This window comes from Vanrija albida, assembly GCF_041260175.1.
Source record: "Vanrija albida strain AlHP1 chromosome Unknown contig_7, whole genome shotgun sequence".
In the NCBI taxonomy this organism is placed as follows: Eukaryota; Fungi; Basidiomycota; class Tremellomycetes; order Trichosporonales; family Trichosporonaceae; genus Vanrija; species Vanrija albida.
This window is the reverse complement of record NW_027191426.1, coordinates 1,724,562-1,743,200: the sequence shown is the minus strand read 5'-3', so window position 1 is coordinate 1,743,200 and position 18,639 is coordinate 1,724,562. Positions and strand designations below refer to the sequence as shown.

Sequence of the window (18,639 nt, the reverse complement as noted above, 5' to 3'; positions counted from 1 at the left end):
TACCCTCTCGGCGCGGGCGGGGGCGGCGGCGACCCAACCCCTCGGGCCTTCGCCTGTCGTCTGCACCTCCGGCCTCTGCTGCTGCTGCTGCTGCTCGCTCGCATGCCGCGGCGCACCCGCCAACGCCCATGCATCATCGTCGCGATCACCGACGACGGCGGCACAAGTCAGACGCCAGTTGGCGTGAAACAAGGCCCACCAAAAGTCACGCTCACTGCTACCCCCCGAACTAATAACCATTCCTCGTCCCCCCGTCCCTCCTTCCCCCCTCCCTCCTTATCCTCTCGAGCATGGCAAGTGCTGACCACTGCAATGCTCGCCCTCATCGTAACCCCCAAACCCCTCCCGCCAATACCCTCGTCGCCCCCGTCGCCGCCTCCCACGCCGCCCTCGTCCCAATCGACCACGACGACGTTCGACCTCATCTCCCCGCACAGCAGCCACCCTGCGCTCGACTTGACAGAGGACGAATCGTCAGACCTCGAACACGAGGCTGACGTCGACCTCGTCCCCCGCCAAAAGGGCCACATGCCCTCGGTCGCTGGCGCCAGCGGCAGCGGCAGCGGAAGCGGCGCCGGTAGCCGTGGTGCCGCTGCTGCTGCTGCCCCCGAACCTCATCGCCATCGCCCATGGTTTGGTAACGCGTCAAGGACACACCTGCCGCGCAACAGCCGTCCTAGCACCGGCTCGAGTCGCGTGACAGCCGCAGCGACGAGCACAACGGCAGTCGACAGCGATGGGTTCGTGCCATACCGCCCACCGTTCGCCTCGACGTCGGCCGTCAGCCTGTCCCCGCAGATGCAGCCGTCTGGCGCAACGGGGATTGGAATGGCGCCGGCCCCTCCACCTGCCCGGACGCCGAAGCGCTCGCTGTTTAGCAATTGGTCGTGGGGAGCAAGACGAAAGCAAAAGCAAAAGCTCACGTCTGCGAGCACGCCAGTCTTGATCAACCAGCCACCACAACCCCTCGGCGGCACAAAAGTGGGCGCGTCCGTCCCATACGGCACGACCCATCTGGGGGCAAAGGCCACACAAGGATCCACACTGAGCAATGCCCAGTACGAGCTGTACGCGCCCTACAATGCGTATGCGCCCCGTGGCCAGCAGTGGGGCCCGCAGGGGGTCGAACATTACCAGGGCGTCAACCACTCGTCGTCCGTCCTGACCGGTCTGGTCGCCCCCAAGATGCTCTTTTCACCGATCGCCCGTGACCTCCGAACGGACAATGGTCGCTCTAGCCCATACAGCAGCTCGACGCCCCACCTCCTCAGCATGGGCACCCAGCCATTGTCCGAGCCCCACTCCGCCGAGGCTGGCCCCTCAAACACACGCCCATACCCCCGCGTCGGCGAGAACGTCTCCACCGGCAACCTCCACGGACAGCAACGCTGGTCGTCGCGATGGCAAGGGTCGACGTACACGCTTCACAGCGAGGGCTCTCGATCCCGTCTCGCCGTTTCGACCGTATGCGACGCTCTCACGTTCCCGAAGCCGCGGATGAACGCCCACGACATCACTCCTCCAGAAAGCCCCCAAAACCGCAACACTGTCGACGATGACAGCATTGTCGACTTTGGATCGGCGGTCGCTCTCAGTGACGCCCGCGACCAGGAGCGTGAGGAGTGGGCCGAGGTCGCGAGCCGTGGAAGACGGAGCAGGAGTCTGCGCCGGTCGTCGGACGGTTGGAATTCGGACAGAGGAGGCAGCACCGACATCCGCCCACGGCCAAGTAACGCGTCGAGGCACAGCTTGCCGACTCAGCGCCGGAGTCGCTCCGCGTCTGGGTCGATCCGCGGGCTATTTGGCCGTGAGCGCCGGAAGCGTGGTGACGACTCGGACGCCAATGGCAGCGACAGTGACGCATTCACCGCACCTGGCCAGCCGCCTCGCGTCCCCAGGATATCAGCGACGGCTCCGGCATCGCGTGCGGCCAGCATTCAGACCGAGCGGAGTGGTTCTCACCGCTCGTCGCGCAGGCACCGCAACTTTGGCCCTCACCGCTTGCCAAAGAGCACGTCGAGCCCCGCCCTCTCGTCCGAGGATGACCACCACGCGACGCCCAGGCGGAGTCTGTCGTTTCGTCACCACCACACCAGGAGCAATCCCGACCTTCTCGTTGTTCCCAACTCGCCGCACCAGCTCCGTCGCAGGCCAACAGGCCCGCCTCGCGCGCTGCAGCTGCGCCAGGGAACCAACTCACGCCCCGGCACTGCGCCGACCGTCGTCGTCGGATCCAGCTCGGCAGACTACAGGCCCAACTCGCGTCCTAGCACTGCTCCACAGGCTGGTGCTGTTCCAGCTTTCGGCGCGTCTGGTTCCTACCCCTCGTATGCCAAGCACGTCAACCGCACCATCGACTTTGCAGAGCCGCATATTGCTGGGCGCAGCCACCCCTCGTCGCCGCCTATGTCGCCTCTGGAACCCCCGCACATTCCCACTCCGGAGCGCAACTCGCCCTTCAACGCAGAGTTCAACGAGGAGGAGATTGGCCTGGCGATTACAACCTCTGGTGACATTGCGAGATCGCCACCCCGTAGTGCCAACACGCGCCTGCCTTTCGATACCCCGCCGTCGCCCACTGGCCGCCCGTTCAACGAGGACCCGAGCTCGGCCCACGCCCGATACCTGCTCGCCAGACAGCACCGTCGGGATATGACCATTCGCGCGTTCCAGTCGCCGCCTCTGTCGCCCCGACGTGCCCCCGGCAGCCCGCCGATCGTTCCCGTGGTCCCCCACTCTGCGCCGATCCCGCAGGGCTCGTGGGCTGCGTCGCCGACTCGCTCGCCCACAGGCAGCATCATCCAGAGACCGTCCTACCCCACCCCGCGCAGGCAAGCTTCCAAGGACCGGGATGCCAAGGCCCTTCCTCCCAGCTCGAGAAGACCTGCCACCGCGCCCGACGCGTCCAACGGCACGCCCGCGTTTGGCGAGGATGCCCCGCCTGTGCCTGCGCACGGCATCTTGCTCAAGCGTGGCGCCAGCGGTCGTCGTCCCGCCACCGCACCACAGCCGTCGACCGAGCCTCCCGTGCCATTCGGCGACGTCAGATACATGCCCGGCGTGGCTGCTGGGTCCACCGCCACTGCCCTCCTTGTTGCCGCGGCGGAGCTCACAAACTCGCCGCCGTCCACTGGCCGTAGCTCGACCCGCAGAACACCACTGGGAACGCCACCCCTTCAGTCGCTCTTCGCCACACTCCCCATTACCCCCACTGTCGACGAGCCGGTGCCACCGCTCCCGCCACCTGCTACTGCTCCTGCTCGCATCCCGCCCCCACGTGCTCCTCCTCCTGGTCCGCCTCCTGCTGTCCCACCCTTCCCGCCTTCGCGCGGCTCGTCGTGGGAGTCACCATCACAGTCGCGCCAAGGATCGTTGCAGTCGCGAACCGGGTCGTCGCACTCGCGACACGGCTCATCTCACTCTCGCGCGGGGTCAACCCATTCGCGCCAAGGATCCTCCCACTCTCGCCAGGGGTCATTTGGCAGACCCGCGATTCCTCCTCTCGCAGTGTTTACCGCACCTTCTCCTCCCCCGGTCGTGCGGACTGCTACACCCCCCGCGATGGAAGATCTTGCCGATCATGGTGGCTCCCCTACACCTCTTCGCCACGGGTCAGCTCCCCTCGCTGCGCCGTTCGCTCCCGCTCGTCCCAGCACGCCGCCACCGTCGTCTACTCGCCCGATTGTCATGGACGAGTCGCCGACGCCTATTCGCCAGACCAACGTGTTTGTGCTGGCACCGGAGAAGTCGCCCGAGACGCCTGCACCTACTGCCGCCGTGCCCGGCGCCGGGGCTCTGATCGGCACCCCGTCGCCCCTGACACGCTCGCCGCTTACTGCGCTCTTCCAGCGCCAGCTCTCGACAAGCTCCCTTTCGCCCTCGGCAGGTGTTACTGGAGCCGCTGCCGCCGCCGCCATGTTGACGACGGAGAGCCGCGAAGCCAGCTTCAGGAGTGTGCGTTCGCAGCGGAGCGTCCCCACGGCTGCTGGCATCTTTGGTCCCGAACTCCGTCCCGTTGTCTCGACCACCTCGAGTGCTTCAATGTACGAGGATGCCAGCTCTGGCACTGGCACGGAGACTTGGGAGTCGGCTACCCAGCGCGCTGCCAGCAGTCCTGATCGCCGCAGCATCCACTCGGACCACTCGGGCCGGTCAGAGATGACCCTTCCAGACCTGTACCCTGCTTCGTCGGCCAGCGCATCTGCCAGCGCCCTGTCGCACTACACTGATGCCAGAGAAGACCTCGAGTCTACCGAGGCGGGCAGCTCGCAGGAGTCGTCGATCCTCATCGACGAATCTCAGATGACGCAGCACTCGCACGACGACGAGCACGCTGCGGACCGCTCGACGATTCTTGCCAGCGATGCGCAGCGACGTAGCCTGCTCAACTGGATCGACGTCACGCCTCGTGGAAGTGGCCTGGCTACCGCGCATCGCCAGACCGAGCCGGTCGATGAGGCCTGCAACGAGACGATCGACTTTAGAACCTCTCCCGCCTCTTCTGCCAACTCTTCGCCCCGCCACAGCGTCGACGAGAGTTTCAGGGGCCTCTTCTTCCGTACCCCGCAGATCGCGTCACCCGCAAGAGTTCCCGCCCGGCGCTCGCGTGGTCGTCTTGCCGACTCGTTCCTCTTCCAGCCTCCGCAGACTGGCGGTCTGCAACAGCCGATCGGCCTCGGCTTTCAGAGCTCGCCACGGGAAGGACCCAGCGACGACACGTTCGAGATCCGCATGCCACCGCCGGCGGGCGAACGCATCCCCATCCCCTTCCCGCCGCTCGAGTCGGCCGAGCCTTCCCCGACTGTGGCGACGGCCGCTCAGGCCGCTCAAGCCTCGGGCCTGCAGAGGTCGCCGTCAATCATCACTCAGGGACTGGGTATGACGCTCAACGCGAGCAGCAGCCCGACCCTTTCATTCTCCCCCAGTGCGTCGACGTCCTCGCCCATCTCTCGGAACGGCTCTTGGATCACCGAGTGTGAGTTGGCCCATGCATGCATGCATCGTGACTGACCAAAACAGCCTACAGGAGTGCCCAAGCTGCTGGCACTGCCACACCCCCCCAATCTCGGCATGGCCATAAACGCCGGGCGACTGCTGAAAATGCTTCCGACAACGTGGTCTCGATGCGTCCTCTGGCTACTACATCATTCTCGCCGGCAACCTTTGGTGTGTCAACATTCGGTACCGCGCCAGAGGCAACAACAATCACCACGCCAAAGCCGGATCAGAAGAGCATTGGGTCTTCGGGAACATCGTCTGCTGGCGTCCTCACGCCCAACCAAGACATTGTGGAGCAGTTCCCCCTCGCGGCAGCCATCCCGCAGCCCCAGCACTTCTAAGCCATCAACTCGGCATCCACCATGACTGATATTGTTGAAGAACAGTGGCTCGCTCAGCCTACCGAGCAGCACCTGTCGGCGTTTGGACAGCTTGTCACTGGCCCTCCTGGCGCCGGCAAGTCGACCTACTGCCACGGGATGCACCAGTTTCTCACGGCGCTGGGACGACCGGTCAGCGTCATCAACCTGGACCCGGCTGTCACCAACCCGCCTTACCCCTGCGCCATCTCAATATGCGACCTCATCACGCTCGACTCGGTGATGGAAGAGTTTGGCCTCGGGCCCAACGGCGCCATGCTCTACTGCATCGAGTACCTCGAAGCCAACTTTGACTGGCTGCTGGAACAGCTCGACGCGCTGCTCGAGACGCAAGGAGGCAACGGCTACATTGTCATCGACACGCCAGGCCAGGCCGAACTGTGGACCAACCACAACAGCTTGCGACACATGGTGGAGCGGTTGACAAAGCTCGACTACCGGCTTGCCGCGGTCCAGCTCACCGACGCACACGCTATCACCGACGCGTCCAAGTACATTGCGGCCGTGTTGCTCGCGCTCCGTGCGATGCTCCAGCTCGAGATGCCCCACATCAACGTGCTGAGCAAAATCGACATGCTCAACAGCTTTGACAACTTGCGTGAGTGCAGAGTGCGGGGCCCAAGTCGTGCACCCTGCTGACCAAGCAGCGTTCAATCTCGACTACTACACCGAGGTGCAGGACTTGTCCTACCTCCTGCGAACGCTCGAGGACGAGCCGCGCGCCAAGCGGTTCGCCAAGCTCAACGCTGCGATGGTCGAGTTGATCGAGGACTTTAGTCTGGTCGGGTTCGAGACGTTGGCCGTCGAGGTGAGCTCGCAACAAATTGCACACGAGCTGACGTTGCAGGACAAGGACTCGATGATGCACCTCGTGCGCCTGATCGACAAGGTGACGGGCTACGTCTTCATGCCGGGCGAGGACAACTCTACGACGGCCGAGAATGCGCACGCACTGTTCTCGTCTGCGTCGGGGCTGATCCCCGGCAAGTATCAAGACATTTCCGACGTCCAGGAGCGCTGGGGCGACCGGCGCGAGGAGTTTGACGACGCGCAGATGAACGACTGGGAGCAGGAGTGGGCCCATCGGCACCGACAGGAGGCGATCAAGGCGGCGGCGGCGCAGGGGGGTGGCGGTAGTGGAAGCGGCGGCGACAACGACGACGGGCTCAAGGCAGACGACGTGGAGTAGCCCCCCACGGCCCCAAACAGCATACATTCTCTCTATATCTCTACCACACACACTTGTCGCGATAATTCCATGTTGTACGTTTTCGTGGGCCTTGCATGTGTCCTCATAGCATCGATGCACATTTCACTGGGTGCGGGGGGGGCGTGGGTGCCTAGCGGCATTATCAGGCGTCTGGCGTCATGGGCCGCGGGGTATTTGAGTTTATGCGCAGGACCCATGTTGTGGAATGCGACGAAGTGGACGGGAAGGAGGCGGCAGTGGGTCGTGGGTCTGATCAATAACAAGAGGGCTGGGTGGCGAGGGCTTGACGTCAAGGCCAAGGACGAGGTCGCTGTAGTGATTGGGCAGCGTCATGGATGCATGCACACCCATTGAGCCGCCCATGTGGTGCCGAGCAAGAGTGACGCCGCCGCCGCCGCAGTCTGCCGTCCTTGGCAGCGCCGGCGGCCGCCGCTGGCGTTTCAGGTTGTGTCCGTCTGCGGCGGGCGGCGACGGCACGAGCAATTAAATCATCCCGCGTCGACTCTGCGCACTCGTCTGTCGTGGCTTCTCGTCTTGTCTTGTCGCTCCTCTCTCCTACCTCTACCCCATCGCCCTCAATGGTCTGAGCGAGCACGCCCAGCCCACCCCCACCCCCACGACCACGACAATGGCCGCCCCCACCCCCGACACGACGCCGCCCACCACCTCGCCACCCATCCTCGTGCACACGGCGTCCCCGAGCCCCGGGCCAGAGGCCCAGCTTCCCCAGCAGCAGCACTACCGCTCGCTCGGGCACCGCGCGCGCGCGTCAGGCGGCGGGGGCGGCGTGCCGACGCACGCGCAGCTCCACCTCCCGGAGAGCGGGCTCCCGCCGTCACAACAGCAGACCCCGCAGCCGCAGCCGCACTCGCAACAACACCATGCCCACCCCCCACCTCAGCCGCAGCACGCGCCCCAGCACCACCTGGGCCACCGGCGCGGAGGGCAGGCCAAGCCGCTCTTCGACTGGATCAGCCGCAAGCTCGGCGCGCGGCGCGCGTCCGACGCCGAGCCGCGCGACGCCGTGCCGAGCAGCTCTGGCTCGGGGTCGGGCAGCGCCTCGGGATACTACTGGGGCAGCCGGCCCACGCCGCCCGCGCCGGCGCCAGAACGCCCGCCACCCGCGTCGCGCGCAGAGGCGCGCACGGCGCGCCGCGAGCTCCAGCGCCACCAGTCCCCCGCCGACATGTTCCGCCAGTCGAGCTACGACTCGTCGGCGTACCGCGCCGAGTCGCTGTCCCTGCACAGCTACGCGGTGAGCGAGCGCCGGCGCGAGGCCAACAACCCCTACCCGTCCCTCCCGATCCCGCTCGTGCGCAGAAGCTACCCGGCGTCGACGATCGACGACTCTGGCTCGATGGCGCCGAGCGCGAGCCTGCTCTCGCGCTCACGCACGCCCAGCATCGCGAGCCTCGACGGCCCGCGCCACCGCACCAGCGCCGACGGGGGCGCGAGCTTCTCGAGCAGCTTCCGCCTGGCCGGCCGCGTGGCAGACGAGGACGCGAGCGTGCGCCCCCTCCCGCCGAGCCTGGCCACCTCGCCCGCTCGGTCCATCTCGATCCTCTCACGCTCGGGCTCGGTGCCGTTAATGCGCTCCGACTCGGCCCCGCAGCCGCTGCCGCCGCAGCCCAGCGAGCTGGATAGGCGGAACACGTTCTCGTCGAGCGTTGGGCCAGACGCCCCGTCGTTTGTCTCGTCGGATGTGTCGGGCGACATCCTCTCGCGTGTGTCGCGCGAGGACTCGCTCGCGAGCACGAAACCCGCGACGACGGTTATCAGTTTTGAATCGGGCAACGCGCCCGTCGCGCACATTGCTGTGGCGCCCTCGCCGTCGTCGACGTCGTCCCCGCCTGTGGTACGCAGTGCGTCGAGCCCGGCCGGCATGTCGATCGCCCACAGCGCCGGCCCGACCGCCCTCCCCTCGCCCATCTCGCCGACGTTCCTCCCGGGGTCCGTCGTCAGCGAGGACGTGCAGCACACGGTGCCCAGACACACGCGCTACCACCCACGCAACAACCCACACCCGTCGGCGCCGCCCGGCCCCGACGCGAGCACGCTCACGCTGGCGAGCAGCACGTTTGGGTTTGTCTCGCCACAGGCGATCGGCGCGCGGCCCGGGTCCCTGCGGCTGCGCGACGGCGCATCGCCGTCGGCGTACCACGCACCGGTCGTCTCCCCGTCGGTCGCGTTCGCCGACAGACCGGGCTCGACGCACGAGGGCGGCCGCCCGCTGTCAAACTACGACGGCCTGAGCTCGCACGCCATGAGCTTGAGCACCCGGAACCGCAACTATGGCCGGGCCGACGACGACGCGAGCATGCGCGCGATCCGCCGCAGAGGCAGCTGGGAGAGCGGCGAGAGCAGGTGGTCGTGGCGCCCTGGGGCCGAGACGGCGGCCAGTGGCGTGTTTGGGTTCGGCCGCCGCGGCACGGGCGAGCTGCCCGACGACGACGCGAACAGAAGCTCGGTGTACACGCACAACAGCTACAGAACGCCGCTGCCGGGGATTGGCGGGGTCGAGGAGGGTGAGGGGATGACGGCGATTACGAGTGAGTCGGGGTTGGTGAGCCACCGGCCGGTGAGTGTGGTGGTGTAGGCGGCGCGAGCCGCGAGCGCAGCGAGCGGCGAGGAGTGGGCGGGCGAGCGCAGCGAGCCGGCCAGGGGCAGGAGCATTAGTATAGTTTATCGAGAGGACTCGAGCGGCGCATTCGCGCCGCACGCGCGGGCGGCAGCCGCTTTGTAACCAGCACGAACCAACGCAGGTTGTAGATTTATGCATTGTACAGTCGCCGTCGCGTTCGCCGTCGCCGTCGCTCTATCTACTCCACACCCCACCACAGCTGCCCCACGCCCTTGGCGTATCCGACAATCTCATTCCCGCTAAGCTTGCTCTCGCCATAGATGCGGTCGACGAAAGTAATAGGCACCTCGCCAATACTGTACCCGAGGCTGCGGGCGCGCACGACAATCTCCATCTGGAAGACGTACCCCTTGCTCGTGCAGCGCGCGATGATGTCCTTGATCGCGTGGAGGCGGTACAGGCGGAAGCTGCCGGTCAGGTCGGTGATGCCCGGCTGGAGCACCGTGTCGGCGAGGAAGTTGGCGCCGCGGGATACGAGCTTGCGCTTCAGGTCCCACCCGTACACGCCGCCCGGGCCGAGGCCGATCGACACCCCCGGCGCGGGGGGGGGCGACGGGGACGAGGCGTACCGCGTGCCCGTGACGATGTCGAGGTTGTGTGCGCGCTGCTGCTTGATGAGCTCGGGGATGAATTTGGGCTGGGGGCGTCAGCGAGCGAGCGAAGCGAGCGCGCGGGGGAGAGATGGGGCCAGCCCAGCGCCGAGGCCGAGCACCCCCCCCCCCCCCTCCCCAAACACCTACGTGGTGCGAGAAGTCCGCGTCCATGATGATGACGAAATTGCCCGTCGCAAAGTTGAGGCCGTGGACGTAGGCGGTTCTGGAGTGGTGTCAGCTTGGTCGGCGGGCTGCACAGCGTCGGCGTCGACGCACCCAAGACCCAGCTTGCCCGCGCGCGGCTTGAGCACCTGGAGAGTCAGCGGTCGTCACTCCGTCCAACGGCCTCGCGCTGCGCGCTCGGCGACGAACGCACAATCTTGTCGTCCCCGTAGATCTTGGCCAGCTGCCGCGCAACGTCCTGCGTGCCGTCCGGGCTCGCGTCGTCGACGACAATCACCTCCCAGTTGAGTCCACTGCGGGCGTCAGCCTGCCCCCGTTCCTTCATCCCCCACGCCGACGCACTTCTCCTCAAACGTCTTGGCCAGGAGCCACACAATCACCGGCAGGTTCTTGCGCTCGTTGTACGTCGGCAGGATGACCGAGTACTTGTCTGATTCTGCGCGTCAGCCCCACCCTACCCGCCAGCCCGACCCACCAGATGTCTGCGCCATGTCGATGATGGTGTGCTGGTGCTGGGACATCGAAGCTGTGGCTTGTTGTTGTGAGGGTGACGGACGGCCTCCACGTCTGACGGAAACGGCGTGGGAGCGGCCCGTGAGGCACGTCACTGGACCTGAAGCGGGAGCAAATCGAAACAGACACCTCAAGTAGCACCGGCGGGACCAAATTCCAGACCGGCCCGCCAAACATCGCTATGGCTTAGTGGAAAAGCGCCAGGCTCATACGAAGTGTGACACCTGGAGATCCCTGGATCGAGACCAGGTGGCGATACGAAGGGTTGGTCTTTTGCTGTCGTGAGCGCAGAGCGCTTTTTTGCGTTTGGTGTGAAACCCGCGTTTTGCGTCGGCGAGTGATGAAGACGTGACGTGGTTGATGATACGCGGTGATCAAGCAGATCGGTGACTAGCGTGATCGCGCTAGTGGTGATCGGCAGCGTGTGTGGCGCGGTCGTGTGGGCGGGTCGTGTGAGGCGGTAAACACGCAGTGCCCCGTTGGGTGTCGGGCGGCGTGTCAGGCTCTGGGTGTGAGCTCAGGTCGGAAGGCTGGAGCTCACTGCTCACTGCTCCCGCGGTCCGGTCGACTCTGGCGCACAGGTCCAGGAGTGAGGGCGTGTAGGCAGGACGAGGTACGGCGGGGAGCGATTGGTGGGGTGAGGTGACGGCCCTAGCCGACTCGTGTCAGTTCGGCATGCCCGAGGCAGTGTGTGGTGAGTTCAGTGAGGGTCGGGAGGTGGACTGGTAGAGGTGGGGGGCAGGGACGGCGGTGGACGTGTCGAGGACTGAGAAGATGTGGGAGATGACAGAACCGAGCACTGGATGGAGGAGTCCGGAGGAAGTGAAGTGGGAAGCAGGGGGAAAAGAGTCGAGGGATGTCATGGCCTGCGCGTCGTCGCCTCTCAGTGCGGGTGTGGCACCGGAGCACTAAGGGTACAGATGACAATGGCAGTCGAGGTGCGTCTAGAGCACACAACGTACCCCTGCCACCATCCGCACACGTCGAGCCAGACCCGGCGCGAGTGCACAGACCTCGCACGATACCGCCCCGTATTCGGGACGCACTCTTATCTCTTCTTCCCCGCTTGCCCGAATGCCACACTCGACACGCACGCGACCTGCGAGCACAGAGCGGCGGGGAAAGCGAGGCCTGCGGACCCCCCTAGCAGCGGGCTAGTCATCCTGTCCACCAAGCGCAACCCCTGCCCCCCCCCCCCCCTCCTCTCCTTCAGAAGCACCAACCCATCGCTCCCGGGCGTACACGAAGCACGACTACTCACCGCACGGAACGAAAGACGCCCCGCTCATCACATGTCGCCGGGCCAGACCCTCGCCCGAGCACGCAGCAGCCGCACCCGCCGCCGACCGCGTCTTAGCAACGGGGCCCGCCAGCGCCAGCCCCCAGCCCTCTCAAACGGCCCAAACCACCTCCTCTCCCCCTCCTCGACCGAACCCGGCCCCACGCTGCACCCCGGACCCAACGTACACCGTGTTGACGAGTGCCGCGTACGGTGGCAACAACGAGCTTGGTGGCGCCACGCGGCATCCCGAAAGATTGACCCTGGTGACTAGCGACCGCCGCTTGGCCGCGGCACTCGCCCGCCGCTCACCCGCCGCCGCACCTGGCCGGCGAGGCGGCCAAGTCCGTCCCGCTCGGTACGGCGCATCATTGTTGCGGCTGACGTGAATGAGGTGGTGGCGTGGTGGTGGCGAGTGGGTGGTGGGGAGCAGGTTTGCGCAGGTCACGACTGCTGCATTGCGAGCGGCGACAACATTGCAGCCATTGCATCGACGAACGACGACCGACCCGCACAAACCAAGTCTTATCGGCATCTTGTTGCCTCGGCCCCACATTCGGATCTTGGCACGCGGAGCGAAAACATTTTCGGCGTGAGAGTGAAGTGGCCAAGCGAGCTCAACGACACGTTGCGACCCGACTTGTATCATTGCATCTAGCGACACGATGAGCGCCGGACCGAGCTCGACGCCAAGCGGCCCGCCGCCAGCACCAGCAGCAGGCGGCAGTAGCCCACCCCCACAACAAGCCACAGTTGCGGCCTCCGCCGCCGCCTCGCCGCCCGCGTCCCGGCCCCACACGCCAGACGACACCGAGCTCCCGCCGCTCCCAACGATCCGGGGCAACACCAAGGCGGGGGCGAAGCGCGGCTCGTCCTTCTCCGGGCCGGGCGCGCGCCCGCGCGCGCTCTCCGCCAGCCGGGTCCCGCCTGGAGCCGAGTCGGCGCTGGCAGACGACGACGACGACGATGACGAGGGGCACGAGATCGCGCCGCTGCCCGACGTGCACCGCTCGCGGTCGATGCGCACGTCGTTCGGCGCGGGGGCCAAGGCTGCCGCGCGACCGCGCGCCTTCTCCTCCGGCGCGGCTGCCTCGGCGACGACGGTGCGGAAACGCGCGGCGAGCGCGGCCACCCCGGACGGCAAGGACGGCATCCCTCCCGCCGGCGCGTCGTCGCCCCCGCCGGCGTTCGTCTCGCTCGGTCCGACAGTCTCGCGCATGTCGTCGATGAGCGCGCGGACGTTCGTCGACCCCGTCGCGCTGGTCTCGATGCCGACGCTGACGCGCGAGGAGACGCGCACGATGCGCAGGGCAAGAGCCCGCGCCGGCACCGTCACGACCATGGCGAGCCTCGCGCGCATGGTGAGCCCGAGCGGCACGTTTGAGGAGAAGCCGGCCGGCGAGGACGAGGAGGGGGTGGAAGAGCTCGTCGCGGTGCAGATTACAGACGACGGCGAGGAGATTGTGTATCCCGACGGCGGGGTCGAGGTGGGTCGTCGACGACGCAAGGAGAGAGGGCTGACCCGCATCCAGGCCTGGTCGTGCCTCTTTGGCGGGGTGTGCGCGGCGCTGTGCGCGTTCGGGCTCGCGGCGAGCGTCGGCGCATTCCAGTCGTACTACCGCGAAAACTTGTTGGAAGAGTACCCCGCGTAAGTGGGACGCGGAGACGACGCCAGCGCGCTGACGCACGCCCAGCTCGACGATCGCGTGGATAGGCTCGGCCCAAGCCGCCATCTGCTTCGGCATGTGCATCTTCACCGGGCCCCTCTTCGACCGGTACGGGTGCCGGCCTCTCCTGGCGACTGGCACGCTGCTGCTCGTGCTCGCGTTCTGCATGCTCTCCCTCAGCACAAAGTACTACCAGATCTTCCTGTGCCACGCGACGCTGATGGCGCTGGGCGCGGATCTCATGTTTGTGCGTGCCAACCCCCCTCCCTCGCCACCGAGCTAACCCCCCCAGATCGTGCCCATGGGCGCAGTGGGCCAGTGGTTCTTCCTCAAGCGAGGCCTCGCGTTCGGCATCCTCATGACGGGCAGCTCGGCCGGCGCCATCATCTGGCCGGCAATCATCGCAAACCTCCCCCAACGCATCGGCTGGGGCTGGACGATGCGGCTCATCGCGCTGCTGATGGGCATCCTCGGCGTGCTGGCCACCCTCTTCGTCAAGACGCGCCTGCCCCCGCGCCCGCCGGGCCCCTTCTTCCACCTCAGCGAGTTCCGCAACCCGGCCTACGCTTTCGTGGCCGCCTCCTTCCCCTTCCTCGTGTTCGGCTTCTTCTCCTTCCTCACCTTTATCGGGACGTACGGCTCGCTCGCGGGCCTCGGCGACTTTAGCCCGTACCTCCTGTGAGTGGCGCCGCTGGGGCCCGAGGCACAACTGACCGCCGCCCAGTATGATCACAAACGGCTCGTCGGGCGTCGGACGCCTCGTCTTTGGCTGTAAGTCCCCGTCGCCCGTGCTGTCCACTCACGCCCAGTCTCGGCCGACCTCGTCGGCACGTTCAACGTCGCCATCGTCGGCATCTACTCCATGGCCATCCTCACCTTCGGCTGGCTCGGCATGAAGACGGCGCCCCCGCTCATCGCCCTCTGCGTCCTCTACGGCTTCATGAGCGGCGCGCCCGTCTCGGTCCAGGGCCCGATGGTCACGGCCGCCGCGACAGACCCCCGCCTGGCCGGCACGCTCATCGGCCAGGCCCTCATGGTGCAGAGCATTGCCCAGCTCTCCGGCCCGCCCATCTTCGGCGCCATCGTCGGCGCCGGATCACCCGCGCAGCAGTTTGCAAACTTCCCCAAGGCCATCGCGTTCGGCGGCTGCATGCTGTTTATCTCTGGCACGCTCGTGCTCGCCGCGCGGCTGTCCAAGACCAAGAAACTCTTTGCCATCATTTAATAGACGGGCGTGTGGACGTGTACGAGGGGCGAGGGACACTCTTACTATCTTGTTATGCATACAACAGTGCTAATCTCTAATCGTCGTCGCGCCGCTCGTAGCCTCGCCACTCAGAAGTCGTACACATCCGCGTTGCCCGCGTCGCGCACAGGCCCGCCCACCACCGTGTTGCCGCCGCCAAAGCCGTCGCCGTATGGGTCGTAGCCGCCGGCGCCGCCCTGCGTGCCGGGCATGGCCGCCGCCTCGGGGCCCATGCCCATCTCAATGTTGCGCGCCTGGTCGTCAAACTGCTTCTTGACCAGGACCGTCTGGTTGATGAGCTGGTTGCAGGCCGTTTTGAGCGCCTCGGCGGGGTTGGAGCGCTCGTCGGTCTGGATCTTGATCGTGATCACGTTCTCGAGGGGGTGAGGGAGCTTGTAGCCCGCAAACATGACCGTCGGGTCGAGGAGGAGCTGGCTGGGGAGGGGTCAGTGGCTAGAAGCCGTGAAACAGGGCAGCCACTCACGCCCGCAGCATGTTGCCCAGCGTGTGGTCCTGCGCGCGGATGACGACCGTCGCCGCGTTGGGGATCTTGGGGTCCTCGGTGATTGTCAACCTGATGTCAGCTGTGTGAGCGGTGCTACCAGCTCACCTCTTCTCGTCCTCCTGCAACAACCACGACTCGATACGGTTAGGCTGGTTGATACGTCCCGACATGGTGTGTGCCGGTGCTCGCTATGTGTGTCTTTGTTGTCAGTATGGTCAACCAACGGCGAGATGTGGAGGAAGGAAGGCGGTATCATTGTTTAAACAATCGTTCTCGGCAGAGGCTGTCGACCCGGAGGAAGCGTCTTTTACGTGGATTGACAGATATAGATATGGTGTATAATCATGCGTGGGGCGGGTGGGGGTGGGGGTGGGGCAGAGGCTGGGGACTCACTGGTTGCTGGTGCGAGGTGGTCAATGTCGAGTGAGATGGTCGTTGTGCTCGATCGACAATAGCAACAAGCACTTGGGCTGGTGGAGAACACGAGAACGGTGGAACAGTTTTGATCCCGCCGGTCTCGCGTGGCAAGATGACCGATTTTACACGTACAAATCCGCTAGAAGTTGATAAGCCTATCCCCGCTCCGTAAAGCTCGGCCTCGCCACGTGGGTTTGCCCCCGCCCGACGAGTGTGGCTGAACCCGCGAGGCCTGGGCCGGTCGGCAAGGAGCGGAAGGGGTGCCACCCTCGTTTTTGCCCCCGCGCCGCCCTGCCTGGCAGCTCGCTAGGCCAGCCCTAATCCAGCGCGCCAGCGCTCCACTATTGAATTACAAGCGGCGTATTTGCCGTCCAAATCTCACGACACGGCTAGCCCTATTGGGTCTGCTCCCCGCGCCATGCCGGCACAAAGGTAAACACTGCGGCATGTGGTAAGTTGATGGTAGTGTCGATGTATTGTCGACGACGAGTAGGTCGCTGCTTGTCGTATGGGCGAGGGAAACGTCCCTACGACGTTGTGGCTTGGGCGCACGGCGCTCTCGTCGGCGCCTTGCGCGGAGGGCTGGCGGGGCTGGCGGGCGTTACACGCCGGCCCGGGCGCCCGTATCCGAGAATACACCTTGCCGCCACGGGCGTGGATTGCGGGGCCGGGCGTGCTCCATTCTCCCCAACGGGGAGTGGAGTGAGTACCGTGGTACTTACTCCCCGCCGCATCATGCCCGGCGATGAGCGGTGAGCCCCACGACGTGGAACAAGCTCAAGCTGCTGCTGTCATGGCTGTGCTGACGACGACGACGAGCATGCGACTCTTGGCTGCCAAGAGGAGCCACGGCAATCATCCAAGACCAAGGTGTATCCCTAGAAAATGAATAACGAAGAGGTTTGTTGCTTCTTGGAGCAGGCCGGTGGTCGCCGTTGTCGCTTGTGGCCGTCCATCACTGGATCCCCCTGTCCTGCCCTCGTTCCTCGCTTCCTTTGAGGGTTGGAGCGGAATGGGCAAGAGGGCAGTCGGCAGTGGCTCTTTACTGGTGCGCTGGTCGAGTAGAATGAATCCGGTACCTCTGCTAAACGCCCTACCACCCTGCACCCTGCTTTTCCTTGCTTTTGCGCGCCGGAACCTGCGGCGGCAGCGGGAGGAAACCCGCGACGCGAACAGATCGTCCAGGGCGGTATAAAGCCGCCAGGGGCATGGCGTGGGAGGGCGGGCGACCCGAGGGCTTGGGCCATGCGGTCAGGTCCAGGCCGACGACGGCAAACGCCCTGGCGCGTCTCGTGTGCCCTGAAACCCGACAACCAGACACGAGAAACAACGAGGCGCCTTCACCACGCGGCGGCTGCGGCTGCCTGCACCCACCCAGGCCACACACCCCCACCCAGCGTCAACAACAACGCTTGCACCCTCTTTTCCATTCTCCATCCATCAAGCTCTGACCACCCCGAATCCTCGTCTCCTCCTCGCCTCCGCCTCCGCTGCCACTCTCTCTTCTAGAACGGCAGCACAGACTCTCTTTTAACAATACGCCAAACCCACTCGCCATCGCCGCATTGTCTCTCCCTCGCCCTCTCTCTTAACAACCCACACCTCGACAGAGTCAACAGTCTTTTCGACACTCACCCACACTCACCGGATATCAGCGTCACTCGCCCTCCACCGGTTTCCCACTGAACGCTTCCGAGTTGCGTTCACGTCCCCCGCCTACCCTTTGGCACCTCCCTCTCAGCACAAACCCACTACGTCGTGAGTAGCCCGCACCTAGTGACGGCTCTTGGGCCGCCGCCGCCGAACCGCTCGCTAGTAGCCCGCTCCCCCATCGCTGACACGCTTCCTAGGTTGACACCGACACCTCTTCCCCCTCGACCTCTTCCACACAAAAGAACAAAAGACATCATGTTCGCGACCCTCATCACTACCCTCCTCGCTGCCCAGGCCGTGCTCGCCGCGCCCGTCAACATCCAGAAGCGCTTCTCGGGTGATGCCACCTACTACGAGGTCGGCCTCGGCGCCTGCGGTCACACCAACTCGGGAACCGAGTATGTCGTGGCTATGAACGCTGCCCAGTATGCCGGTGGCTCCCTCTGTGGCCAGACGGTCACGATCAGCGCCAACGGCAGGTCGGCCCAGGCTACTGTCGTCGACCTGTGCCCTGGCTGCGCCTTCGGTGCTCTCGACCTGTCAGAGTCGCTCTTCACCTTCTTCAACCCCACGTCGGTCGGCCGCTTCACCATTGACTGGACCCTTGGCGGTGGTGGTGGTGGCGGCGGCGGCGGTGAGCAGAAGCCTTCGCCTTCCCCCGAGCCCCAGCCCCAGCCTACCTCGACCTACACTCCTCCTCCCCCCGAGTCGACCACGTCGTCGACTCCTCCTCCCCCTCCCCCCTCGTCTTCGACGACGACGACGACCACCGACGCCGCGTCGTCGACCACCACTTCGCTTGTTCCCTCTTCATCTTCCAGCATTGTCTCGTCGTCGACGATTTCGCTTAATGTCACTTCAACGCTCAACTCGACGGCTGTGGCTGCGCCAACCGTCTCGCTCAACTCGACCACCATCAGCAACACGAACCCCGATGCTTCGGTCATCAACCACGACGGTGACTCGTCGGGCAACCTTGCCGGCGTGAGCAACCTCGTTGCCTCGCTCGGCAGACTGGTTGTCCTCGCCGCTTCGTCATAATCGGGTTTTTCTGTTGTCATTCCCCGCCACCCTCGAACCGCCACCCTGGCGGCACCAAGGACATTTTCTCTTCCTGTATCGATTACATGGGTTTTATAATCCGCGCCCGGTAGCGCTCGCTAGCTCGAGCCACAGCGCGGTGGGTATCATCATCTTGCCTTTGCGGCAGTCTGCGCGCGGCCGCCACCGCCGCCACATTCCCCTCAGGATTCTCTCCAGCCATCTCCCTGCTGCTCCCGATTGATTGCTTCGGTAGAGCCATCTCCTCCATCTACTCCTCCCTTGCAGACACGCCATTGCACGCATGTCACTG

General features: G+C 65.5%; 7 protein-coding genes and 1 non-coding gene across 8 annotated transcripts; 6 read left to right on the top strand and 2 right to left on the bottom strand.

Moving 5' to 3' along the window:
* Positions 1 to 312: 312 nt before the first annotated feature.
* On the top strand, positions 313 to 5,339 carry Q8F55_009146 (uncharacterized protein; the record flags this gene model as incomplete). Its single annotated transcript, XM_069357516.1, has 2 exons — positions 313 to 4,975; positions 5,020 to 5,339. 2 exons carry the CDS (start codon positions 313 to 315, stop codon positions 5,337 to 5,339), a joined length of 4,983 nt encoding a protein of 1,660 aa, XP_069205453.1.
* Positions 5,340 to 5,360: 21 nt separating this feature from the next.
* Q8F55_009145 (uncharacterized protein) lies at positions 5,361 to 6,567 on the top strand (the record flags this gene model as incomplete). The annotated part of the gene is made up of 3 exons (XM_069357515.1): positions 5,361 to 5,976; positions 6,026 to 6,186; positions 6,226 to 6,567. 3 exons carry the CDS (start codon positions 5,361 to 5,363, stop codon positions 6,565 to 6,567), a joined length of 1,119 nt encoding a protein of 372 aa, XP_069205452.1.
* Positions 6,568 to 7,216: 649 nt separating this feature from the next.
* Q8F55_009144 (uncharacterized protein) lies at positions 7,217 to 9,184 on the top strand (the record flags this gene model as incomplete). The annotated part of the gene is made up of 1 exon (XM_069357514.1): positions 7,217 to 9,184. One exon carries the CDS (start codon positions 7,217 to 7,219, stop codon positions 9,182 to 9,184), a length of 1,968 nt encoding a protein of 655 aa, XP_069205451.1.
* Positions 9,185 to 9,407: 223 nt separating this feature from the next.
* On the bottom strand, positions 9,408 to 10,526 carry DPM1 (dolichol-P-mannose synthesis; the record flags this gene model as incomplete). Its single annotated transcript, XM_069357513.1, has 6 exons — positions 9,408 to 9,866; positions 9,970 to 10,045; positions 10,099 to 10,133; positions 10,199 to 10,298; positions 10,348 to 10,441; positions 10,481 to 10,526. 6 exons carry the CDS (start codon positions 10,524 to 10,526, stop codon positions 9,408 to 9,410), a joined length of 810 nt encoding a protein of 269 aa, XP_069205450.1.
* Positions 10,527 to 10,693: 167 nt separating this feature from the next.
* Positions 10,694 to 10,776, top strand: Q8F55_009142. Its single transcript has one exon. It is a non-coding gene; the product is annotated as a tRNA-Met (tRNA).
* Positions 10,777 to 12,462: 1,686 nt separating this feature from the next.
* On the top strand, positions 12,463 to 14,689 carry DIB1_2 (U4/U6-U5 snRNP complex subunit dib1; the record flags this gene model as incomplete). The annotated part of the gene is made up of 6 exons (XM_069357512.1): positions 12,463 to 13,284; positions 13,330 to 13,445; positions 13,492 to 13,711; positions 13,757 to 14,142; positions 14,189 to 14,235; positions 14,274 to 14,689. 6 exons carry the CDS (start codon positions 12,463 to 12,465, stop codon positions 14,687 to 14,689), a joined length of 2,007 nt encoding a protein of 668 aa, XP_069205449.1.
* Positions 14,690 to 14,799: 110 nt separating this feature from the next.
* Positions 14,800 to 15,385, bottom strand: RPB11 (DNA-directed RNA polymerase II core subunit; the record flags this gene model as incomplete). The annotated part of the gene is made up of 3 exons (XM_069357511.1): positions 14,800 to 15,145; positions 15,195 to 15,284; positions 15,321 to 15,385. The coding sequence occupies 3 exons, from the start codon at positions 15,383 to 15,385 to the stop codon at positions 14,800 to 14,802; spliced, it is 501 nt and encodes a 166-aa protein (XP_069205448.1).
* Positions 15,386 to 17,540: 2,155 nt separating this feature from the next.
* On the top strand, positions 17,541 to 18,326 carry Q8F55_009139 (uncharacterized protein; the record flags this gene model as incomplete). The annotated part of the gene is made up of 1 exon (XM_069357510.1): positions 17,541 to 18,326. One exon carries the CDS (start codon positions 17,541 to 17,543, stop codon positions 18,324 to 18,326), a length of 786 nt encoding a protein of 261 aa, XP_069205447.1.
* Between the last annotated feature and the right edge of the window lie 313 nt (positions 18,327 to 18,639).